The sequence below is a fragment of the Spermophilus citellus genome (assembly GCF_964194105.1).
Source record: "Spermophilus citellus genome assembly, chromosome: X".
NCBI lineage: Eukaryota > Metazoa > Chordata > Mammalia > Rodentia > Sciuridae > Spermophilus > Spermophilus citellus.
The window spans coordinates 24,720,225-24,747,270 of NC_138190.1; the positions used below are offsets into that span (position 1 = coordinate 24,720,225).

The following is a 27,046-nucleotide window of genomic DNA, read 5'->3' on the forward strand; positions in this document are numbered from 1 at the left end:
AGACCCTTTACATGTTCCAGGTCAAGAATACATATAGATAAGGGAGAGGGAAATGGGAAAACTAACAATATTCATAATTTCTTTTGAAGCCTGGTACCCCGATGAAAATCATACACAGAATAATGAAACTAAATGGTCTAGTGCTCACTCTGGTATTTTCCATTTAGAAAGTGTCATCTCCACTAGTAAACAATTAGGGGATTTTCATGGCTGTTTTTTGGTTGAGGATGTAGCTAAGTAATCATTAAAAAAAGCCACAATTGCAATTTGGTACAGTTTTAATATTTACAAAGAATAGCTCTACTGATAAAGAAAACAGAAAACAGCTACAAATGTACTTTTAAAAAATGTTTGAATTTGTCTTTCAACCCAAATATAGCAGCCTTCTGCAGTCCATTTCCCTTAAGAAGAAACAACTTGGAGGAATTTATTTGGGTAGAAAACACTATTTTTTTAAACTTTCTACCCTGAAACTTTTGGGGTTTTAGTTTTGCCATGTTTTTTTTTTTTTTTTTTCTTATTTGGCTTGCCTTTTTTTTCTGATTTTTCTGCTCCCTTAAGTGGATCATAACCTTTTCTTTTTTGATCATTTTTTTATTTTTGCTTTGTTGCTGTGCAAACCTCTCTTTGAAACCATTATGATTTCTCTTCCCACATTCCTTCATCATGTGTAATCTTAAGAGATTTCTTCTTTATTCACACCTAATTTCTATCCAACATTTGCTTTTCAGGTTTTTGACTCCCTTTTATAGCCCCCTCCAGCACATTTTCCAAATAAATCAATATAGTATTGTTTTGGGGTAGATGAAAGAGATGGAAGCATCCTCTCTATGGATTCACATTGCTGTACTGTGAAATGCGAAGACTAGGTGTACTGATCTCAGTTGATGCCAACTGTAATAGGCGACTAATGACTAAATCCCTAGCTTTTGAGGTCTCCAGGTTCTTCTCTCTAGACACTTGAAGACTAATTTGGTCCACACTTGTCATGATGAGTTCAGATGCCAGAATCTGGGTAGGAGAACTGTCATGAAACATGGCATCCATGATGTACTGCTTATATAACTCCACCACCTTCTGCTCCAAGTACTCATTCAGCACTGCATTTGAAATAGGTTTCTGCATTTGCAGGCTGCTTTTTTCTTTGATGCTGGTTATTTTCCAATACGATGAGTACCGCTGAATAGGCTTTTGGGGAAAGTCACTGGGCTGAGTGGAAATGGAATCTTCCATGGGCAAAGGAATCTCCGATGACTTCAGCAAAGGACCACATTCAAAACTGCTCTCAGAGGGAAAATCTGTCATCACTGAGTTAACGGCCATCACCTGTCCCCCTGCAATATGTAAGTCATTGTAATTCTTGCAAATGCTTTTGCAGGAAGGTGGAACCAAGTAGGTCCCTCTACGGAGGTCTCTACATATTTCAACTGCAGCCAAGTTTGGGCTTTCAAACACTGGATTAGGGTTTGTCTGCAGCACTGTGACTCTCTGACTTCTGTTGCATTGGTTTTCTCTTGAGTGCAGTGAAGAAATAAACTTGCCAGAGGATTTGCAGCTCACGTAAAGACTTCTGACTTCCTCTTCATCCACAGAGGAATAGGAAAGAGCAGCAACAGAAGTTGTCTCCTCTTCCTTTTCCCCAGCCACCTGTTCATTATAAGATGCGTGATTCCAGTAGATGTCATTCCAGTAGGCGAGTCCACTGAGATACCCTTCTGACAGCATTCTGGAAAGAGAATTGATGAGTAACGATGGGGAAAAAGAAGACTGGACTCTTTTAAGTTGGCAATTAATATATCAAAAATATAAAGGATGACCAGGCATAGTGGCACATGCCTGTAATCCCAGTGGCTCAGGAGACTGAGGCAGGAGGATCTTGAGTTCAAAGCCAGCCTCAGCAAAAGCAATATACTAAGCAACTCATTGAGACCCTGTCTCTAAATTTAAAAAAATACAAAAAAGGGCTAGGGGTGTGGCTCGGTGGTTAAGTGCCTCTGGGTTCAATCCCCAGTACAAAAAAAATGTAAAAGGTGATGAATGAAATAATTTTATTCACTCAACAAGCCATTACTAATTCCATGCCTCCTGAATACCAGAACTATGGCATGTTCTGGGTATATAATGATGAAATGATACATACCAGTTCCATCCTTCAAGAAGTTTCTCACTATGCAAGAAAATAAACTAGATACAAATAATTCCAATATTATATCATTGGGGATATAATTGTGATAGGCATAAAGAAAGTCCAGAGGAGGGGACTCTAACACAACCTGGGGTAAAAGGGGAGAAGTCACAGGATATCTCACAGGGAATGTGGCATTTCAGTTGAGTGATGAAACCAAGTAGGCATTCCAGCCATTGGCACAGTTATAAGAGAATATAGTGGTACAACCTATTCACCACATACCAAGAAGCTGAGCACAAGCAGAAGAGACTGGGAAAATCATCTGGAATTGTATCATGAAGGCCCTTGACAGCCAGGCAAAGGGATTTATATTCTGCCTCAGAAGGAATGGAGAGTTATTGAGAAGTTGTAGTTTGAATAGCAACATGGCTAGTGGACTATGAGAAAAATAGTGAGGAAATCTGGCAAATTCTACTAAAAACAAGAGCTGTGTCTTACTCATCTTTATATTGTATCCCTGGGAGCTGGATTGTTTTCTGTTTTGTTTTTTAATTAAGGAGGGACCCAAAATGTTTTTGTTAACTTGAATGAAACAATGGCTGCTATGAAATCAATTCACACTCATCACATGATGTAGGATTACAGTTTCTCCTACCTTTGCAGAACAGGGTGGATTTTTTTTTCTCTACACCTTCCACTTCTCAAAATATATCCTGGAAATGTCTCTGCACTCAATTGGTATGTTTACCTCTACCCTAGTTAAGCACAGAGCTTTCCTGATAGTAGGCTTTCCCTACACCTGCCTCCTCTCCCCACCCTCTGCAGTTGTCATTGAAGTCTGGAGTGGCTAAAATAGGCCAGAAACCACAGCTGCATTTTCTAAAAAAGGAACACACTGGCATTCTTGGCACTGGAGCAACCAGCCACAGTGAGGAAAACTGGTCCTCTTTGGCCTCAAGGTCTGGGCTTCTAAAAGAGATCTACCAACTTGACCCTGAAATTGACAAGTCATATTAGAAAAGATGGATCATTTTAAAACCATATATAAAGGTCCTTTTAAAACTGTCAGCCCTTTTTTTACATTCATGTAGTTTTTATTTTCCAGGTAGATAAAATATATCCCTCCTTTTATTTATTTTTATTTTTCCCTCTCTTTTAATTCAATAAGAGTAATATATTTTCTTTTTTGCAAATATTCTAAGGTATAATCAGCAAATTTATCAATTATTTAAATGTTTACAATATTCCAGGCACAATTATGTGCCATAAAGATGCAAAGTTAAAGGTCTTCAATAAATCCATGAATAATTATTGTTTGCTAAATGCACTTATAAAGAAAATGTTGTTCTTTTCCTTAAAAAAAAAGAGAAGAAAATTTTCTTTTTTTTATTGGTTGTTCAAAACATTACAAAACTCTTGACATATCATATTTCATACATTAGATTCAAGCTGGTTATGAACTCCCAATTTTACCCCATATACAGATTGCAGAATCACATCGGTTACACATCCACATTTTTACATAATGCCCTATTAGTAACTGTTGTATTCTGCTACCTTTCCCATCCTCTACTATCCCCCCTCCCCTCCCCTCCCATCTTCTCTCTCTACCCCATCTACTGTAATTCATTTCTCTCCTTGTTTATTTTCTCGTTCCCCTCACAACCTCTTATGTGTAATTTTGTATATCAATGAGGGTCTCCCTCCATTACCTTGCAATTTCCCTTTTCTCTCCCTTTCCCTCCCACCTAATGTATCTGTTTAATGTTGATCTTTTCTTCCTGCTCTTCCTCCCTGCTCTGTTCTTAGTTGTTCTCATTATATCAAGGAAGACATTTGGTATTTGTTTTTTAGGGATTGGCTAGCTTCACTAAGCATAATCTGCTCTAGTGCCATCCATTTCCCTGCAAATTCCATGATTTTGTCATTTAAGTGCCGTTCTGCCCTCAACAAACCTAACAACTGGGTGAAAAGGCAAACTTTACATACTAGAAGATAATTAACAAAGTAAAAGAGATTAGCATAAAGTCCTAATAGTGATGCAATTACTTCCCCCTCAGGTCTCTCTCCTAGGCTGCAGCTAGGGTATTGTTTTTAAGGCCTCAAAACCTCATTGTGGAAACTCAGAGCAAAATTGCACTGTTGTCTTTTGAGTTTCTAAATAAGCTTTAGAAACTCTGGACAAAAACAACAATTTTAGAGAAATGACTTGCGAGATACCATAACTTCAAAATTCAGAACCATGATTCTTCAGCATTGGGGAAGCAAGGACTCGTCACCGGCCAACAACGGTAACAGCTGGATTTACCAGCCTAGAACAACCCAGGCTGACAAACAGCTGTGACTCAGCACTAATCCATCTGGCTGAAACAACTGGTCAGCCCTTCTGATCCTACGGAGGTAAATGCCAACCGAGCCTTCATAGGTAGTGGCCACAGGTTTGAAACGGGGCTTGGGAGAGACAGTAAGGACCCACCCGTTGCATTGGTTGCCCGGCAAGAGACACCACCATGGCAGAGAACTGACGTCATCAGACTGCGGCAGAGGAGATAACTTCATTGAAACCTGTGGCTACAGGTGTGTAATTCCCTAGCCTTCCCTCTCCACACATCGGGGAAACCTTAAGGGCCCCTCCCAGCTCTCCCGTAAGGGCCCCTCCCAGCTCTCCCGTGAGCGTGATAGCCAGACCGAGGGAATCAGAGGTGGTGCGGGACCCGTGGCGTGGAACTACCGCTCCCACCAGTGCTGACAGCTGAGGTCTCTTGCACCAGCTACTGGGGGCGTGGCTACCGGAGGGCAAGTAAAATTCGCTGAGGATTCTCAGCCCCAAACTCTACAAACTTAGGGTCTGAGGGAATGGCAAACTGGAAGAGTGTGCCCAGTCGTCCATGAAAACAGGGCTCCCGGGAGCAGCAGACCTGGCGTGTAGCCAGTATTGTGATGAGCCGCACCCGTGAGAGGGGCCTGGCTAGAGGAAAAGTGGGAAGTGACTAGACACAAGAGGAGGCCCTAGGCACTCAGGATTGGAGACTCGCCCAGTCTGGGAGGAGCTGCTGCACAGTGATTGGTTCCCACGTATTGACAGGAGAAACTTGGCCTGGTGGGCACAGCGCCACCTACTGGAAGAGAAGTTAATCAAACTCTAAGACTGCATTTATTAGTTTTTTTTTCTTCTTTTTGTTTTCTCTTTTGTTTTGATTTGGGTTTTTCTTTCATTTTCATTTTTCTTTCTTGTTGTTTTTTTAAATTATTTTTTACAATTTTTTGAAATTTTTTTTCTTCTAATTTTAATTTTAATTTTTTTTATTTTTTTAATTTTTTTCCTTTTTTTATTTCCTATTTTTTCTTCTTTTGTCTTTTCATTTTTCTTATCCCCCCTTCCTTGAATTCTGCCTGCTTACTCTCATTCTCTTTAGTGACTTCTTCCCTTCCCTTCTAATACCTTTCCTCCCAAGCATCTAATAAATTTATAGGAGTAAACAGTAACTCAGCAGTCAAACAGAACAAGAAGTAACATGAGCAGCTTCAAAAAGCAAGGAAGAAAAGGAGTACAAACAATGCAGGACAGCCTAAATATTCAGGAGGACCTAGAGTCATCAGAAAAATGGTCATATAAAGAACTCAAGGAACACCTTAGACAGATTGAATGGAACCTTAAAGAGGATACAAGACAGCAAATTCAAGCAGCGAAAGAACACATTGAGAATTAATTACATAAACAGATAAAAGAAGAAGTTAAGCATCTTTATCAGGAGATAGAGATTATAAAAAATAATCAAACAATAATTCTAGAAATGAAGGAAACGATAAACCAAATTAAAAACTCAATTGAGAGTATCACTAACAGAGTGGAGCAAGTAGAAGCCAGAGCGTCAGATAATGAAGATAAAATATATCATCTTGAAAACAGTCTAGCCAACTCAGAAAGGCTGGTAAAAAAATCACGAGAAAAACATCCAAGAGTTATGGGATAACATAAAAAAACCAAACTTATGAGTCATCGGGATAGAAGAAGGCACAGATATTCAAACCAAGGGAATGAGTAACCTGCTGAATGAAATAATTACAGAAAACTTTCCAGAAATGAAAAAGGAAACAGATATACAAATTGAAGATGCATACAGGACACCGAGCACACAAAATCACAGTAGACCAACGCCAAGACACATTGTTATGAAGATATCCAAGATACAGAACAAAGAGAAAATATTAAAAGCTACAAGAGAAAGGAGACAGATTACATTCAGGGGTAAACCAATAAGGTTAACAACGGATTTTTCATCACAGACACTGAAAGCAAGAAGGTCATGGAACAATGTATTTCAAACACTGAAAGACAATGGATGCCAACCAAGAATTCTATATCCAGCAAAATTAAGCTTCAGGAATGACAACGAAATAAAAATCTTTCATGATAAACAAAAGTTAAAAGAATTTGCAGCCAGAAAACCAGCATTGCAAAGCATTTTGAGCAAAACACTACACGAGGAAGAAATGAAAAACAATAACCAAAACCATCAGTGGGAAGTGCCTCGGTAAAGACAGAGGGCGAGGGGAAAGATAATCATGGAGAAACAAACTAAATTTTTTTAAAAAAGGATAAATAATCAAACATGGATGGAAGTACAAACCATATATCAATAGTAACTCTGAATGTTAATGGCTTAAACTCTCCAATAAAGCGACATAGGCTGGTATCATGGATTAAAAAAACAAATCCAACAATATGCTGCCTCCAGGAGACACATCTGATTGGAAAAGACATACACAGGCTGAAGGTGAAAGGATGGGAAAAAATATACCACGCACACGGTCCTCGTAAGCAAGCAGGGGTGGCCATCCTCATATTGAATAAAATCGACTTCAAGACTAAGTTAATCAAAAGGGATAAGGAAGGACATTATATACTGTTGAAAGGAACCATTCACCAACAAGACATAACAATTATCAATATTTATGCACCAAATAATGGTGCTGCGACATTCATAAAACAAATTCTCCTCAAGTTCAAGAATCAAATAGACCACAACACAATAATTATGGGTGACTTCAACACACCTCTCTCACCATTGGACAGATCCTCCAAACAAAAGTTGAATAAAGAAACTATAGAACTCAATACCACAATCAATAACCTAGACTTAACTGACATATATAGAATATATCAACCATCATCAAATGGATATACTTTTTTCTCAGCAGCACATGGATCCTTCTCAAAAATAGACCATATATTATGCCATAGGGCAACCCTCAGTAAATATAAAGGGGTGGAGATAATACCATGCATTTTATCTGATCATAATGGAATGGAACTGGAAATCAATGATAAAAGAAGGAAGAAAAAATCCTACATCACATGGAAAATGAACAATATGCTACTGAATGATCAATGGGTTACAGAAGACATAAAGGAGGAAATCAAAAAATTCTTAGAGATAAATGAAAATACAGACGCAACATATCGGAATCTATGGGACACAATGAAAGCAGTTTTAAGAGGAAAATTCATCGCCTGGTGGTCATTCCTCAAAAAAAGAAAAAACCAACAAATAAATGAGCTCACACTTCATCTCAAAGCCCTAGAAAAGGAAGAGCAAAACAACAGCAAATGTAGCAGAAGGCAAGAAATAATTAAAATCAGAGCGGAAATCAATGAAATTGAAACAAAAGAAACTATTGAAAAAATTAACAACACTAAAAGTTGGTTCTTCGAAAAAATAAATAAGATCGACAGACCTTTAGCCATGCTAACGAAGAGAAGAAGAGAGAGAACTCAAATTACTAACATACGGGATGAAAAAGGCAATATCACAACAGATGCTACAGAAATACAGAAGACAATTAGAAATTATTTTGAAAACCTATATTCCAATAAAATAGAAGATAGTGAAGACATCGATAAATTTCTTAAGTCATATGATTTGCCCAGACTGAGAGTCAGGAGGATACACACAATTTGAACAGACCAATATCAATGGATGAAACTGAAGAAGCCATCAAAAGACTACCAACCAAGAAAAGCCCAGGACCGGATGGGTATACTGCAGAGTTTTACAAAACCTTTAAAGAAGAATTAATACCAATACTTTTCAAGTTATTTCAGGAAACAGAAAAAGAGGGAGCTCTTCCAAATTCATTCTATGAGGCCAACATCACCCTGATTCCGAAACCAGACAAAGACACCACAAAGAAAGAAAACTACAGACCAATATCTCTAATGAACCTAGATGCAAAAATCCTCAATAAAATTCTGGTGAATCGAATACAAAAACACATCAAAAAAATTGTGCACCATGATCAAGTAGGATTCATCCCTGGGATGCAACGATGGTTCAATATACGGAAATCAATAAATGTTATTCACCACATCAATAGACTTAAAGATAAGAACCATATGATCATCTCGATAGATGCAGAAAAAGCATTCGACAAAGTACAGCATCCCTTTATGTTCAAAACATTAGAAAAACTAGGGATAACAGGAACTTACCTTGACATTGTAAAAGCTATCTATGCTAAGCCTCAGGCTAGCATCATTCTGAATGGACAAAAGTTAAAGGCATTCCCTCTAAAATCTGGAACAAGACAGGGATGCCCTCTATCACCACTTCTATTCAATATAGTTCTCGAAACACTGGCCAGAGCAATTAGACAGACGAAAGAAATTAAAGGCATAAAAATAGGAAAAGAAGAACTTAAATTATCACTATTTGCAGATGACATGATTCTATACCTAGAAGACCCAAAAGGGTCTACAAAGAAACTACTAGAACTAATAAATGAATTCAGCAAAGTGGCAGGATATAAAATCAACACGCATAAATCAAAGGCATTTCTGTATATCAGCAACAAAACTTCTGAAACGGAAATGAGGAAAAACACTCCATTCAAAATATCCTCAAAAAAAAATAAAATACTTGGGAATCAACCTAACAAAAGAGGTGAAAGATTTATACAATGAAAACTACAGAACCCTAAAGAGAGAAGTAGAAGAAGATCTTAGAAGATGGAAAAATATACCCTGTTCATGGATAGGCAGAACTAACATTATCAAAATGGCGATATTACCAAAAGTTCTCTATAGGTTTAATGCAATGCCAATCAAAATCCCAACAGCATTTCTTGTAGAAATAGATAAAGCAATCATGAAATACATATGGAAAAATAAAAGACCCAGAATAGCAAATGCAATTCTAAGCAGGAAGTGTGAATCAGGCGGTATAGCGATACCAGATTTCAAACTATATTACAGAGCAATAGTGACAAAAACAGCATGGTACTGGTACCAAAACAGGCGGGTGGACCAATGTTATAGAATAGAGGACACAGAGACTAATCCACAAAGTTACAACTATCTTATATTTGATAAAGGGGCTAAAAGCATGCAATGGAGGAAGGATAGCATCTTCAACAAATGGTGTTGGGAAAACTGGAAATCCATATGCAACAAAATGAAACTGAATCCCTTTCTCTCGCCATGCACAAAAGTTAACTCAAAATAGATCAAGGAGCTTGATATCAAATCAGAGACTCTGCGTCTGATAGAAGAAAAAGTTGGCTCCGATCTACATATTATGGGGTCGGGCTCCAAATTCCTTAATAGGACACCCATAGCACAAGAGTTAATAACAAGAATCAACAAATGGGACTTACTTAAACTAAAAAGTTTTTTCTCAGCAAGAGAAACAATAAGAGAGGTAAATAGGGAGCCTACATCCTGGGAACAAATTTTTACTCCTCACACTTCAGATAGAGCCCTAATATCCAGAGTATACAAAGAACTCAAAAAATTAGACAATAAGAAAACAAATAACCCAATCAACAAATGGGCCAAGGACCTGAACAGACACTTCTCAGAGGAGGATATACAATCAATCAACAAGTACATGAAAAAATGCTCACCATCTCTAGCAGTCAGAGAAATGCAAATCAAAACTACCCTAAGATACCATCTCACTCCAGTAAGATTGGCAGCCACTATGAAGTCAAACAACAACAAGTGCTGGCGAGGATGTGGAGAAAAGGGTACTCTTGTACATTGCTGGTGGGACTGCAAATTGGTGCGGCCAATTTGGAAAGCAGTTTGGAGATTCCTGGGAAAGATGGGAATGGAACCAGCATTTGACCCTGCTATTGCCCTTCTCGGACTATTCCCTGAAGACCTTAAAAGAGCATGCTACAGGGATACTGCCACATCGATGTTCATAGCAGCACAATTCACAATAGCTAGACTGTGGAACCAACCCAGATGCCCTTCAATAGATGAATGGATAAAAAAAATGTGGCATCTATACACAATGGAGTACTATGCAGCAATAAAAAACGACAAAATCATAGAATTTGCAGGGAAATGGATGGCACTAGAGCAGATTATGCTTAGTGAAGCTAGCCAATCCCTAAAAAACAAATACCAAATGTCTTCTTTGATATAATGAGAGCAACTATGAACAGAGTAGGGAGGAAGAACAGGAAGAAAAGATTAACATTAAACAGAGACATGAGATGGGAGGGAAAGGGAGAGAAAAGGGAAATTGCATGGAAATGAAGGGAGACCCTCATTGCTATACAAAATTACATATAAGAGGTTGTGAGGGGAATGGGAAAATCAACAAGGAGAGAAATGAATTACAGTAGATGGGGTAGAGAGAGAAGATGGGAGGGGACGGGAGGGGAGGGGGGATAGTAGGGGATAGGAAAGGTAGCAGAATACAACAATTACTAATAGGGCATTATGTAAAATTGTGAATGTAACCGACGTGATTCTGCAATCTGCATTTGGGGTAAAATTGGGAGTTCATAACCCAGGTCAATCTAATGTATGAAATATGATATGTCAAGAGCTTTGTAATGTTGTGAACAACCAATAAAAAAAATAATAAAAAAATAAATTAAAAAAAACAAAATTCAGAACCATGAAGAATTTAGGGCATGATATTTATGCATTAACAATAGACGCAAGTGATCTGAATCTACCGTGGAAGAAAACAGTATGACTTGAGAAAGGTTTAGGGAGCCAAAAACAGATGAAGTCTGTGCCTCCGGCCCATGTAGATTCTGAGCAAGCAAAAAGCCTGACAAAATTCTTTCATGTTCAACAGTGGTGCAGTTGACATGGTGCAGTGGACCACCCAAAGGACAGGCCTGAAGTCACTTCATCAAATCTTACACACAGCATGGTACTGAGAGCTTGAAAACTGGAGAATTCCTAGAATTGGGATACAAAGATTGCAGATATGATCTCCATGGAGTACTAACCAGGGGCTAGGTAAATGAATGACAAGAAGTTTCCATGTGTATCAGTGTGACTACATAGTAAAAAACAAAGATTGCCCCCACCTACCCCCATTCCTAACTGATCCTATGATTCTATATAAGCAACCTGGAACTTAGAGGTAAACTCCAGGAGGAAGTAATCCTAAAGTGATTAAGGAATTTCTGATTGCCAGGGAGAAATTTTCCACCTCTCCAGAGAATGTGAGCCCAAAAAAGATAAATTAAGGTAGAGAAAAGCAAAGATTAGCAGAGAAGATAGCAGAAGAGGCATATGCATGTGTTTTTTTTTCCTCCTGCCCCAACCTTCACCAAAACAACAGTAAATGATGCTTGTAAAAGATATAACACATAAGAAAAGAGGAAACATGAGGTGAAACAAGAGCAATTACATTTTATATGCTGAAAAGTAGTGGACCAAGGGTTAATGTCTTCGGAGACTGGGAAAACTTACAAGAGCCATGGGAAAATACAAGTGCCAAAGTGCCAAAATGATTTAAATTCCCCTAAAATTGAGGAATTTCTTTTTTTTGAGAGAGAGAGAGAGAGAGAGAGAGAGAGAGAGAGAATTTTTAATATTTATTTCTTAGTTTTCGGCGGACACAACATCTTTGTTGGTTTGTGGCGCTGAGGATCGAATCCCGGGCCGCACGCATGCCAGGCGAGCGCGCTACCGCTTGAGCCACATCCCCAGCCCTGAGGAATTTCTTAACACTGCATACCTCTGGGGGTAAGGGCAAAAAGGCTATATGGTGTATCTAAAGTTAAAAAAAAAAAAAAAAAAAGATTGATTGAAAGTCTATTTAAAAGGAAATCTGACACCCAAACCCTGTGTCTCATTCCATGCAGCCAGGTGATCATCTGCTATCATCAACCCCAAAGAAAAACTTGAGACTTAGTCTCTGAAAAATAAAAGAGGACCCCCCTAGACCAGAGGATACTAGCTGAGGATAGAATTACTGAATTGATAAAAGATAGATTAAATAAATATATGAATGTTGGTGCAGAGATCCATGATCCCAGATCTTCCCTTACTCAATTCCCAGAATGCTTGCAACAGGGTCATCCACTTTCTAGGCAGGGTATTAGAAAAAATGTTCTGAGTAATCTATTATAGTTTGAGAAGAGCCATTGACATCAGAAGTTCCCCAACTCAACTGGGCAATTACCCTTCAGTTAAGCTTACAATCGATTAAGCCCATTGAGCTTTTTGGATTCCCATCCTTTAAGATGACTGGAACTTTGAAACATCTGAGGAAAGATCTGCTTTGAGAGAGTCAAAAACAGCCACTTAGAGGATAAAGCTCTATAAGGGCAAAATCTGCTATCAGTATTTCCAGAGTTAAAAGATCATATCACAATCATGAATTGCAAATGGGATGTTATAAAAAAGAGATATTTCTTAATAAGAATTCTAATGCTCAAGAAACAAAATCAAGCATCAATAAGTGAGGACTGGAGTTGTGGCTCGGTGTAGAGCTGTTGCCTAGCATGCATGAGGCCCTGGGTTTGATCCTCAGCACCACATAAATAAATAAATAAAGGTATTATGTCCATCTACAAGTAAAAAAAAAATATTTTTAAAAAAAAGAACCAATAAGAGGGGTGTCATCAAATTAAAAAGCTTTTGTACAGCAAAAAAACAAGAGTGTGAAGAGAGAAACTACAGAATGGGAAAAGGTTTTGGCTAGCTAGTCTTCCAAAAGAGAAATGATATTCAGAATATATAAAGAATTAAAAAAAAACTTCAACACAAGAAAAACAAAGAACTAAATAAATTGGTATATGATCTAAACAGACATTTCTAAAAAGAAGAAATACAAATAGCCAAAAAAAAAACTATTTAAAAAAATGTTCCATATCCTTAGCAATCAGGAAAATGGAAATCAAAACTACAGTAAGATTTCATCTTACTCCAGTTAGAATAGCAATCATTAAGAATACAAAAATAGGGCTAGCACTGTGACTCAGTTGTAGAGCAGTTGCCTAGCATGTGTAAGGAACTGGGTTTGATTTCAACCACCACATTAAAAAAAATACTGAAAAAAAAATAAAGGTATAAAAATATTTTTTATAAAAAGAATACAAAAACAGCCAGGCACGGTGGTGCATGCCTGTAATCCCTGTGGCTCAGGAGGATTGTGAGTTCAAAAACAGCCTCAGCAAAAGCGAGGCCCTACGCAATTTTGGAGACCCTGACTCTAAATAAAACACAAAATAGGGATGGGGATGTGGCTCAGTGGTTGAGTGCCCTTGAGTTCAATCCCTGGTACCTCTCCTTCCAAAAATTAAAAAATAATAGAAGGAATACCACCAGAGTAGAGGAAGGGGATCAGGAGAGAGAAGGTGAAGGAAGGAGAAAGTACTGGTGAATGAGATTGATCAGATTATTTTACATGCATATATGAACATCGCATAATGAATCTCACTATTGTGTATAATTATAATGTACTGCTAAAGTATGAATTAAAAAGTACACTGAAGCTTTTGGAAATTAAAAATCATTATTTTAAAGTTCAATACAAGGATTGGAAGGTAAAATTAAGGCAATTTTTTTTATTTTGAACGTAGACCAAAAATACAAGACAGAAAATGGTAAAGATAAAATTAAAGAACAAGTCCAGGAAAACCATTATCTGAATAATAATAGTTCAGAAAGACAGAGCAGAGAAAATAGGGAAGAAATACAAATAAACAACTCAAGAATGCTTCCCAGAACTGAAGGACTGTGAGTTTCCAAAATACTGTGTAAAAATAGACCTGCACCCCCCTCTCATTGTTGCAAAATGGTAGAACACTTGGGACAAAGAGAAGATAGTTTGCAGAAGGGAAAAATGTCATAGACGGAAAAGACCAAGAACCAGAATCTTCAGACTTTTAAAAAATATATATTTTTAGTTGTAGGTGGACACAATGCCTTTATTTTATTTATTTTTTAATGTGATGCTGAGGATGGAACCCAATGCCTCACACATGCAAGATAAGCACTCTACCACTGAACCTAAAAGTCATGCAGCAACAAACAAAAAAATCTATGGTTTACTATATGGCTGAGTTGTAAATAGTTTTTATATAACCATGACATTAAATAAAGCACTAAAAATAGAGCTAACTACATTTTTAAAATAACCATAGAGTGACTGTAAAGTCAGGAAAGAAATATTATTTTAGTATGTGTGTTAATGTAATACCAATAAAAACTATCCTAGGCATTTGCCTATAAGCTCACTACATATGGTGAGAGTAATGGAATAAAGTCACATATACTTGGTGGAAACCAGGGGAGGAAAGAGAAATCCTTTTCCAAATTCTCTTCTTCATAGTGACAAGTCAGTAAATTGAAAAAAAAAAACAAAAGTACATCAGCATGTTATTGAAAGAAATTGTGGCAAATACTAAATAATTAGTTAATGGAAATAAAAGTTGTTGTTTCTGGATAAAGGCACAGGAACTGCTGTTTTTTCATAACAAACCTCAAAGAATTATGTGATTTTTGCAAGGCACTGTGATGCACAACTGTAATTCCACCAAGTTGGGAGGCTGAAGCAGGAGGATCATAAGTTCAAGGCAAGCCTTAGCTAAGACCCTCAGCAACTTATCAAGACCCTGGCTCAAAATAAAAAATAGAAAGGGCTGGGGATGTGGCTCAGTGGTTAAGTGCCCCTGGGTTCAATCCCCCAAACCAAAAATAAAAAAAATTGTCACCCAAACTATGTACATATGTGATTTTGACCCAATTTTTTAATTAAAATTAAAAACTAAAAACAATTTTTAGAGTAACTAAGAGGAAAAACAAGAAGGTGGCCCTTCCTGTACAGTTGAGTTGTGTATAAAGATACTCTTAGACTGAAGAAGAGAGACAGAAGTCTGGGGCAAGTAAACCTTTAGTGCTATAGAACAAAAAGCTTTGAAACAAGCAGCAAGCAAGGGCAAACGCACTGCAGACAGGGGAGAAGGGTGACACAATGAAGTAGTCTATATCGTCATTTTCACGTGGCAACAGTCCAGGTACAATCAAGTGTTACTTTTGAACCATGCTTACCTAAGAACATTTCCTAAACTATCACAATTCACAGAATCCCCTTTTATTACCCCTTTTCCCTTTCAGACATATCCCACATCACCCACCATTTATCCTCTTTCTCTTCATATTAGTCAATGGGCCCTTTATCTGTGGATGCTGTTTATGAAAACTTCAGATATCCCCACTCCTCTGCAACAGTGAAGGAGGAAGTTTTTGTTTTGTTTTGTTTTGTTTTTGTTGTTTTTAATGAGTAAACAGAGCAGGATTTACTTAGGCAAGAAGAGATGAAACTCCTGGTAGGGGAAAGGGGCCTATTTCAAATGTAAAAAACCTTGAGGCTCAACTGTGGAAATACCTCCAGCCAACTCCTTTGTCCCAGAGGTAGAAAACAGAAGGTAGGGATAAACCCAGATGGAAATTACAAGAAGAGAGGGTAGGGGGAGCCCAGATGGAAAAGAAGGTGTGATAGATAGCCTTAATATTTTACAATGCCTGTTTAATGTACATTTTGCTCCAGGTTCTACATAGAACCATAAATAAACTCCTAAGGAAGGTTTTTTGCTTTGAGTTATGGGCCTTTCTCTCACTTTGTAATCTACAGAGAGGTTTGTTGGTGCCTTAGTTCAGGCAAAATAAACACCTTACCATGCTGATGTGTGGGGCCCAAGGAAGACCAGGAAAGTGGGAGGCCCAATAATAAAAAAGCATAAAGTACCTCCCAGTGTATAGGGATACATACACTCCTGAGAAAAGGAAGATATTCCTGTGAGGGAAGACTGAGAGATGAGGTTAGGGAGATAAGTTGGGACACACGTAAGGCAGGAAATACATACCCTGTAGGCAATTAAGGGTTGAGTATCCTGAATCCAAAAATCCAAATCTGAAAGGCTCAAAAATCTGAAACTTCTTGGGTGCCAACATGACAGCACAAGTCAAAAATTCCACATTGGACCTCATTGTGATGGGTCACAATCAAAACTCAGGTACACTTAAAATTCATATGAAATTACCTTCAGTTAAGACCTGTAGAGTAGAGGAGGTATAATAGGAGTAGGTAAAGGGGAGGCATCAGAGACAGACAAGGAGCAAATCAAATTCCATGTATGGGGGCTAGGGTTGTGGCTCAGAGGTATAGTGCTTGCCCAGCACATGTGAGGCACTGGGTTTGATTCTCAGCATGGAAGAAGAAAGGAAAGAAGGAAGGGAAGGTATTGTGTTCATCTACAATTAATTTTTTTAAGTTACATGCATGTGTGATTTTGTCAAAATAAACCCAACTACTATGTATAACTAAAATACACAAATAAAAGTAAAAATATACAAAATTTTAAAAAATGAAAGTTATCTTCAGTTTATGTATATAAGGTATATATGAAACTTAAGTTAGGAGGCTGCTGGATTCATCCCCATCTGGGACAGTAACCAAGAGGCAGGGAACAGTTAAGAGAAAGAATGAGTATGAATGACCAAGACTCCCAGACACAAAGATAAAGAAGAGAGATGAACTCTGAGTCTGGATTTGTTGGGAAGTGGCACCAGCACTTACCATCAAATCAGGAGGAGGAGCTAGGAAGGGAGATAATGTGTTTAGCTTAGTCCATCTTGACTAAGATAAAATATCTGGGTGCAAGTGTCTAGTTATCCATTAGAGTCAGGCAGGAAGCACATTAGAAAAGTTACTTGAAATCATCATCTAAGTGTAGTAGGAATTCATATTGGAGGAGCTATTGAGTGTTCATAATAACTTGTGTGGGGAGCTCTCCTTGAACAGTACCAGGAAGAAGGAGTAGCAGCAAAGGCTGCAGTATCACATATCTTTGTAAAAAATTGAAAGGGCTTCAGATGCATTGAATAGATCATTTTTTTTTTTTTGGTACTGGGGATTGAAGTCAGGGGCATTTGTCCACTGAGCCACATCCCCAGCCCTATTTTGTATTTTATTTAGAGACAGGTCTCACTGAGTTGCTTAGGGCCTCGTAGTTGCTGAAGCTGGCTTTGAAGTCATAATCCTCTTGCCTCAGCCTCCCAAGCCGCTGGGATTTACAGGCTTGCGCCACCACACCCATCTTAGATCACATTTTTTAAAACTGTATTTGAAGGTAAAATTTAGCCATGTATTCAGACTCACTGATGCAAAAAAAAAAAATTAACTTAGTAGGTAACGAAGCAGAGTTCTAGTTCTGACTTTGTCACTAACTGGTTTTAGTGTAGTTAGTGCCAGGTATATAAGATACAACCCATATAATAATCATATAATAATGTACTAAAGAAATTGATCTTCCCTGACATAGTGGTGCATGATTTTAATCCCAGCAACTCTGGAAGCTGAGGCAGGAAGATGGCAAGTTTAAGGTCAACCTAGGCAACTTAGACTGTCTCAAAATTAAAAAAAAAAAAAATCAAAAGCTGGGGAATGTAGCTCAGTGGTAGAGAACCCCTGGACTCAATCTCTAATATCCCAAGAAAAATTTTTAAACATAAAAATTAAGAAATTTACCCTCACAAAGATTCTAAGATATAGGTATTACTAGTCTCATTTTACAGATGACAAAATTGAGTAATGTGTTCAAAGTCATCAGGCATTCAAACACTGTCAAAAAGCAGAGGCCACGTTTAGATTACTTAACTCCTCAAAGACTCAACTTTTCATCAATAAGGTGAGAATGTAGAATTAGGGGCTGGGGATATAACTTGGTTGATAACCCCCACACCACCAAAAAGAGAGAGAAAGAGAGAGAGAGAGAGAGAGAGAGAGAGAGAGAGAATGTGCAATTAAACCATATCTTAGAGTATCCTCAATCTTTAATATTGAATGAGTTTATGAAGAGTTAAATGAGCTTTACTCCTCTGACATTTCTGAAAATTAGCAGCAGAGGGCAGCAGAAAGCATGCTAAGGAGGCTTCTGAAAATAGTTTTAAAGCTGTGCAAAGATTAATGCATAAAATTTATAAACAAAAATTTTACATATATTAACACATTTAATCTTATAGAAAGCCTTAAATGCACCAGTAGAATAAAAACAGTGCTGCACATCATAATATCCTAAAATTTAAAAATAGAGAAATAAAGAAAACTTACTTGGGTGTATTTTAATTAATAGTTGGGGGTTTTTTTCTTAATAATTTTAAGAAATTTCAAGAAGGTATCCATGGATCTCTAAATAATACACTTCAAATAAATATTAATGTATCTTGAGGAGTCAACATGTGCAGAAGTCCTGCTAGTCTGGTCCTTGTTCCCGTCTGGGTACCAGCTCCCTTCTGCAGTGCAGGCAGCAGCACTGGAGGCCAGTGGAAGGACTCAACTTGCTGGAATTGTGCAGGTCTGTTAGAACTTTCCAAGGCCATAAAAGTAGGAGAAAGAAGCAGACCAGATCAATACCAGTAATTGCATTCAAAGAGGAATAAGCAGGAAAGAAGAAAGGGAGGCACAAGATGAAACCCTGTCAGAAAATTGAAGAAAAACCAGACAATGAGAATGAACCAAAGCTGGAGGAAGAGCCAAAGCCTGAGGAACAGCCAGAGGAAGAGGAAGAACAAGAGGAGGAGGAAAACGCAGAAGAAACTTTTAGAGAAAGGCTGATTCAATCTCTCCAGAATTTTAAAGAAGATATACATAACAGGCATTTGAGCAATGAGGATATGTTTAGGGAAGTGAATGAAATAGATGAGATAAGGAGAGAAGAAACAAACTTATAGTGATGCATTGGAAGGTCAATAGAAACCATCCTTACCCTTATTTGATGCAGTTTACCTTGATTTCTGTTTTATATTAACATTGCTATATAGCTTTCGTTTTATTAGCATTTTTCCTGATATATCTTTGCCCATCTTTCTACTTTTAACCAGTTGCTATTAGTTGTTTTAGATATAGCTCTTGTTATCTGCATCTCATTGTTTATTGTATTTCGAACCTATGTACAAGTCTCTGTCTTTGAATAAGAGAGATTTACTCACTGTAAAAAAAAGAGGTCCCTGTTAGCATATAAAATGGGGGGAAAAGTTACTAAATAATATGTGAATATCATATTTTTGAATAAGGTAAAAGTACATTTGTATATTACATATATGCTCATTAAAACTTGGGAAGGATAAGAGACAAAAAGTTCAGGCAAGCTGCGCATGGTGGCACAGGCCTATAATCCCAGCAATTTTTGAGGCTGAGGCAGGAGAGGAGGACCACAAGTTCAAGACCAGCTTCTGCAACTTAGCAAGACCCTGACCATAAAATAAAAAAGGCTGGGGCTGTAGCTTAGTGGAGTAATTGCACTCCTTTGTTCAATTCTCAGTGCTGCCAAAAAAAAAAAAAAAGTTCAGTTTCAGTGCTGGGATTATGAATACAATCTTCTGCTTGTTTGTATTTTCCATATTCCTAAAATGAATACACATTATTGTTGCTAAAATAATAAAATTTTATAACTAAAAAGCAAAAAAAAAACATTAATGTATCTTTTAATTTCATCTGAGACACTAAAATTTAACCTAATGGTTTTCTTTGGTTGTTCAAAAATATTTTATTGCTTGAATTTTTGTTTCATATCTTAGTGTGTGTGTGTGTGTGTGTGTGTGTGTGTATAATTTCTCCATGACTGGTTAAGTGTAAAGAAAAAGACATTCAAGGACATTTGCAGATGAGATGTTCTAGGCATATTTAGCCTACATTAATCATGACCAGACAGGGGAATACCAAAATTAACCTTATGTGCAAATTCACAAGTTAGAAATATGTGCTAAAGTACAGCACTTGGTTAAATCATTTACTTTGTTTTCAGAAGAAACTGCAATATAAATTCTTCCTTCTATATTAATGTTTGTGTAAGTTCTCAGAAAATTGTTGTTATTGCTTCTATGCTTATGCTTAGATACACTTTTAATTTACACCCAAACAACACAAGCATGGAGTCAAAAGGAAAACCTAAAGAGGGAGGAAATGTGCCCTTTATAAAAGGGCACATCTGAAAAAAAAAAAAAAACTAAATGACCTGCAAACTTTGGCTTTGCAGATCATATGGAGTCTTGCAAATCTGCCATCATAGCACAAAAGCAGCCTTAGACAATATGTAAACAAATTATTGTAGCTATGTTCTGATAAAACTTTACTTACCAAAGTACAGGGCCAATTTAGTCCTAGGTCATAGCTTGCCTACACTTGACCTCAGTCAAAAAGCAGATGCAATATATTGGATAGGCCATCATAATAGCCACCACACATTGAGTGGTCTTCATCCATTACAACTAATCTTTCAACAACACTACACATTAAGTATTATCATAATCTGGATTTTCCAAATGAGAAAACTAGGTTTCAGTTATGACAAATGCCCTTTCCAAGGTCATATAGCTACTAACTACTAGAGGCAAAATTCAAGCCCAAGTTTACAAACTCCAAAGTATGTGTTCAATTCTTAGAACATCTTGCTCTACTGCATAGATAAGAGGAGTTAATATCACAAAGCCATGATAACAAGCAATTAGTACTTCCAGAAAAAGGATATAAGCCCTGAATCCATTTAATAACAGCAACATTTGCCAAATAAAAGAAGGAAGGTGCCATGAAGTACAGAAAGAAAGGCTCCAAGAGGGACACCCAGCACCTACCCCGTATGTTCTAACTTCAGGTCAATGCTCATGTGTCTTTGAGACATACAAATAATTTATCTTCTATTTTTTGTATTTATTTATTTATTTTAATATTCCTGTTCCATTGTATTTTTAAAAATAATTCCACCATTTTATTTTTTAAAATCTTTATTTTATGTATTTATTTTTATATGGTGCTAAGGATTGAACTCAGGACCTCACACGTGCTAGGCGAGCACACTACCACTGAGCCCCAGCCCCAGCCCTGTATTTATTTATTTTTGTAGTTGTAGGTGGAAAAAATACCTTTATTTTATTTATTTATTTTTATGTGGTGTTGAGGATCGAACCCAGTGCCACACGCATGCTAAGCAAGGGCTCTACCACTGAGCCACAGCCCCAGCCCCTATCCTCTATTTTTAAAATCCAACCATATGACCATTTTCCTGAAACGGTCTCATTGCTATAGCCTAGAATCGTATCATCTCTAATTTTACAATCACTTTCCCCTGGGTTATTTAATAATTTAATATTTCAGATGCCCTGTCTAAATATCACCTATGCCCCGTATCCTCCAGGACAATATCCAAACACATTAGACCCTTATAATATGGAATACTTTGTCTTCTTTTTAAAAAAATATTTTTAGTTGTAGATGGACAAAATAACTTTATTTTGTTTATTTAGTTTTATGTGGTGCTGGGGATCAAACCCATGCTAAGCAAGCTCTGTACCACTGAGCTACAACCCCGGGGCCCCTTGTCCATCTTTTAAACCTCATCTCTGCCTGTTCTCCATTGGACCCAGAATGCCAGCCATGTGAAGCCTTCCCAGTTCCCAGAAATCCTACTCCTATCCCAGGGATTTGTAAATTTTTTCTTCTGTCCTGACTGCTCTGGTTCAATGTCCATCCTGTGGCCCACCACCCATAACCTTCAGGTTTCATCTCAAATATTAACATTTCAGGGCCATTAGCCAGCCATTCAGAATCTTTATCCCTAAATTAGAAAGGGTTCTTCCCTCCCTTACCCCAAGGCATTCATCAGGATTGCATGGAAATTTCAGAAAACCTGGCCACTACCATAAGCAGTGAAATAAATCATTGCAACAGTCTTTGGCGTGAAAAAGTAACTGGCAATAGCAAAAGAAAGGAGAGAGAGAAAGTAAGAAGGAGAGGGAGAGAGAGAAGAAGGAAGGGAGGCAGGGAGGAAGGAAAGAAAGTTCAAGATTGATGAGAAATGAGAAAATTTGGAGTGAAAAAGAATAAGAAAAGATCCAGCTTCTTGAAGACTATTTTGGGCAAGGGCAAACTTAGACACTTTAAGATGCAAGATCACGGGGCTGGGGATGTGGCTCTAGTGATAGCGCGCTCCCCTGGCATGCCTGCAGCCCTGGTTCGATCCTCAGCCCCACATACAAACAAAGATGTTGTATCCGCCGAAAACTTTAAAAAAAAATAGATATTGAAATTCTCTCTCTCTCTCTCTCTCTCTCTCTCTCTCTCTCTCTCTCAAGATGCAAGATCACTGGTGGCACAGGCCTGTAATCCTAACAGCTGGGGGAGGGCGCTGAGACAGAGGAGCAAAAGCGAGGCAACTCAGTGAGACCTTGTCTCTAATAAAATACAAAATTGGGCTGGGGATGGGGCTCAGTGGTGGAGTGCCCCTGAGTTCAATTCCTGTTACAAAAAAAAAAAAAAAAAAAGATTTTGGGTTGAGATGGGTACAAAGGATACCTCCAGTGGCCAAATGCAAATGAAGGCAGTGGGATGGAACTGCCAAGCAGCATCATGGAATACAAACTCATGGAATGAAAGACATGCCAATGTTATCTTATGTTTCATGGAAAATCTTGAGCCAATCTGGCCTGGGAGCAGTTTGCCTCTCACCTAACAGCATGTCTGCTTATGTAGATCTATTTTTAGACAGTTATGAAATAATACATCTGTAGGTACATCTTATTTTTATTTAGTGAACGTTGAGGTTTTTCTTGCTTTTTACTATATGTAATCCTGGCACATGCTTCCATGACTGTTTCCTCAGGCCAGATTTGAAGCAGTAGAATTACTAGATCACTGCTATTAACAAACTGCCTTTCAAGTAGCTTGGAACAATTTCTTTTCTCATCAGCAATGTTTAAGATTGTTTCTACTAGATGCAGTGGCACACGCCTGTAATCCCAGCAGCGCAGGAGGCTGAGACAGGAGGATCTCAAGTTCAAAGCCAGCCTCAGCAACAGCAAGACATTAAGCAACTCAGTGAGACCCTTTCTCTAAACAAAATACAAAATAGGACTGGGGATGTGGCTTAGTGGCCAGGTACCCCTGAGTTCAATCCCTGGTATCAAAAAAAAAATTGTTTCCACTGATAATCTTCAGCACTTTTTTTTAGTTCTCCAATTAGATAAGCAAATTTATACTTGTCTCGAATTTGAGAGTGAAGGAAACTGTTTTTTAAGATCATGTGAAGTCATATAACAGAGATGTTATTTGTTAATACCCCCAGACCTCCAAATCCTCTATTTCATCTCTTAATTTCTCCTGTAATATAAATTCTAGATCCTATAATTCCAATTTAATATTTTAAGACCATATTGAATTGGGGGACTTGCAGATAAACCACTGTTAAATTATCATTGAAATTTTTAGAAAAAAAAGACAAAAAATAAAAATTTGAATATTGTTTTGTTTATGAGCTAATTTGGACAGTATCACCAAATCTGTCTTATGTGTTTTGTTTTCAGTGAATGATGCAAATATTTTACTCAAAAAAAGGAGCTTTTTGTTGTTGTTGTTATTGTTGTTATTTTGAAAAGTCCTCCCTCTATAAAATAGCACTGACAGCTTCTTTAGTCTTATCTTTTAACATACCTGTTCTTTAGGGCTAGAAATGACTAATCATGTTATCACATGTCCTAGATCATATCCCTATTATTTTACCTCTTACTGCTCTAAAGAATCACTCATCCCTATTTCAATTCTTGTTACAAAACATAATCTGGGATTATCTACTTTTCCACCAAATGTAAAATGATTTTTAAGGGAGTTCTTTGCATCCTTTATCTTCCAGGCTTAGCAGCCTTGTAAAATAATTCTTACATAACAAATTAATTTCTGGAAGTCTAACTTGGCTAAGACAACACAATTGTAAACCAAAGATCATCCTTTTGTCCATATTAAACTCACCAAGTAAATAAATGATCTTCTATTTGGTTCTGCTTGGATTTTTATGTCCAAAGGTAACAGCTACTTCCAAGGGCTGAACCTGATGTGTGAAATTCCTTATTTCATAAGATGTAAAATTTAGTGCAGAAATATTAAATTTTTGTCATAATTGGGTTTTTTGTTCATATTCTTTCTTACCATTTCACAATAGAAAAATTAAACTTTATGATCACTTTTTCGGGAGTATTTTGACAGAAAATAGAGGACTAAAAATAATAATTTCCTTGAAGATATAATTGTTAATTATTGTTAATTATTCTTATTAACATTAACATTTACTTAATAATAGGCATAACAACCAAATGCACTGAAAGATCCTTGATTGGATCTGGGACTTAAAAATTTAAAAAGCTGGGCTGGGTATGCAGTTCAGTGGCAGAGCACTTTCCTAGCATGTTCAGGGTCCTGGGTTCAATTCCCAACACCAAATATACAAATAAATATTAAAAAATAAAAACTTCTGAAGAACATGTGGCTAATTGGAGAAATTGAATGTGGGTCATATGTTAGATAATAATATTGTATTGATATTAAATTGCCTTGGTATCACAATTGTGCTGTGATTATGAAATAGACTGCCCTTATTCTTAGGAGATATATACTCAAGAATTTAGGGGTGACATGTGTCCTACAGTCAACAATATACTCTGAAATGGTTCAGAGAAAAAAAAAAACTGAGAAACACATACAGAAAGAGAGAGTAAATGTGGCAAAATGATACAACTGATTAATCTACATAATCGAAATAAAAAAAATAGGTGTCCATTGTACTATCCTTTCAATTTTTATATATGTTTATAACTTTGAAGAATAAAAATGCAGGGGTCAATGAATACAGGGACAATATCTTATATACCTAAAATAACAATTATATATGTATTTGGAAATGTTCTGGTGACTTTATGTAAGTATTTCAAACATCACTTTGCTCTAGATAATAAGTAGTGCACTACTCTTGTAAATCTTCAAAATCATCAGCATGATATGGATGTTTAACACAGATTTCAAATACTCTTTACTCTTACAAGCGTCTCAAGCTATGAAACAATTGCCTTACACTAAACTATGCAAGGAATGTTATATAAAAAATAGTATGTGTATTCTGACTAAACAAGGTCTATATGCAAGCATATATTCAAGAAGCATGTGCACAAAGCAAAAGAATGCTTCAGCAGGTCTAAAGATATTTCTAACAAAAGTCTTAATATCCTAAAGCAGGCTTTTCCTAAATCACCCAGATGGCAATTTGAAAAGCATCATCATTATAGATCAGATTCACTTTGAATATATGCTGCCACATAGAACAACACTATCAAAGGTTGGTGAACTGAATAATTGAGAGTGAAATCCAACTGGAATGCATTGTGATTGTGTTTGTCTCTATAACTCATTTCTGTAACTGAATTCAAGAGCCATGTTGTCACTGCAAAATCCTACTTAAGTTTTTAGGCCTTCTGTTAAAAATGTGGAAACTAAACTGGCACAGCAACCAATAAGAGGACTGAATAAATTATACAACAAGGAATTTGATCAAACCAGTCAAAAAATTTTAGGTTAATTTTTTTAAATGTCAGGAATCACACAAGGAGATAAGAAAAGAAAGTGTTTAGCTGAATTCCTTTTTATTGTCCAATCCCATTCAACGCTTGCTTCAACTCCTAGTCACCTCTGATTTGGTGAGCTTTAAAAATATTTTAGATGAACTGTGACAATAAAGGGTTAAGAAAGTGAGAAGAGAAATGGAAGGAAATGTTACCAGAATCGGGTAGGACCCATTGCCTCCTTTTTCTTACCTTCACTAGCCAGTCTGCTACTTTGGTCCTGCAGAAACACAATGATTGTCCCAATAGAAATGAACAAGCCAGCCAACACTCTTTCCAGAATGTTTGCAAGTCTTTGACTGATGAGACTGAGAAAATAAGCTGCTCATTTCATTGCAGTTCTTTTTATAACTGATCCTATGGAAAAAGATTTGTTTTTGCACAAGTCTGATTTGTACAAAGAAGCAGTGGGAAGTCCCAGGAAATGGGGGGTGGGTAATAACTGACGAACCCACATCGAGCCACAGAATGCACAGTGTTTCTTCCCCTTTTTCGAAAAATGAAACCTATCTATGAAACTGTCTCTTGCTAAAAAAAAAAAAGAAAGAAAGAAAAGTTTATTTCTATGCATTATGCAAGCACCCTATCAACACAATTAATTTGTCTTTCTATGATAACTAATTCTCTGGGAACCCTTTACTGAAATTCAACCAAAGCCATTTATGACTTTAGAAATTTCTCAGTTTTATCACTAATTTATATTTTTAAGAAGTATTATTTATCAATCATGTTTATAATTCTAAAAATGCAATGAAAAAAAAAGTTTTCTCTTTCCAATTACCTAAAGTTAAAATTTTGTGGGCAAGGTTGTGGAGAAACGGACACTCCCATCCACTATTAGTGAGATTGTAAACATATTTAGAGAGCAATGTTTCAGTATCAGTCAAAATTTATTCCTTTTAAATGCAACTATTTCATTTCTATAAATTTATCTTAGCTATATATACATACTTGTGCACAAACATGTATATGAACATATAATTTGTCACAGCATTGTTTGAAAAAGTAAATGACCCCCCCATCCTCTCCCTGTGGAGACCGAACCAACCCCTTGCACATAATCACATATGTATTTACAGCAGCACAGCAAGCTGTGCTTGAAGGGCTTTGAACCTGGCTGGCCAGGGAAGCAGAATGGGTGGATAGAGCTGTTTTTCCTTCTGGGCTGTTCTTCATCTGTCCCTGCCCTTTTCATGCCCCACCCCACTACCAACAAA

General features: G+C 37.1%; 1 protein-coding gene and 1 pseudogene across 2 annotated transcripts; one reads left to right on the forward strand and one right to left on the reverse strand.

The window, feature by feature from the left end:
- Positions 1-387: 387 nt before the first annotated feature.
- TASL (TLR adaptor interacting with endolysosomal SLC15A4) lies at positions 388-26,154 on the reverse strand. The gene is made up of 2 exons (XM_081277651.1): positions 26,022-26,154; positions 388-1,726 (listed from the first exon to the last, which is right to left on the reverse strand). Exon 2 carries the CDS (start codon positions 1,723-1,725, stop codon positions 829-831), a length of 897 nt encoding a protein of 298 aa, XP_081133777.1. The 5' UTR covers position 1,726; positions 26,022-26,154; the 3' UTR covers positions 388-828.
- Positions 18,861-19,201, forward strand: LOC308638995 (transcription elongation factor A protein-like 9; annotated as a pseudogene). The gene has a single exon. The product of its transcript is annotated as a transcription elongation factor A protein-like 9 (transcript).
- Positions 26,155-27,046: the final 892 nt, after the last annotated feature.

What these genes read in the sequence shown, in the direction of transcription:
- TASL (XM_081277651.1), bottom strand. Translation starts at nt 1,725, where the DNA reads ATGCTGTCAGAAGGGTATCTCAGTGGACTCGCCTACTGGAATGACATC.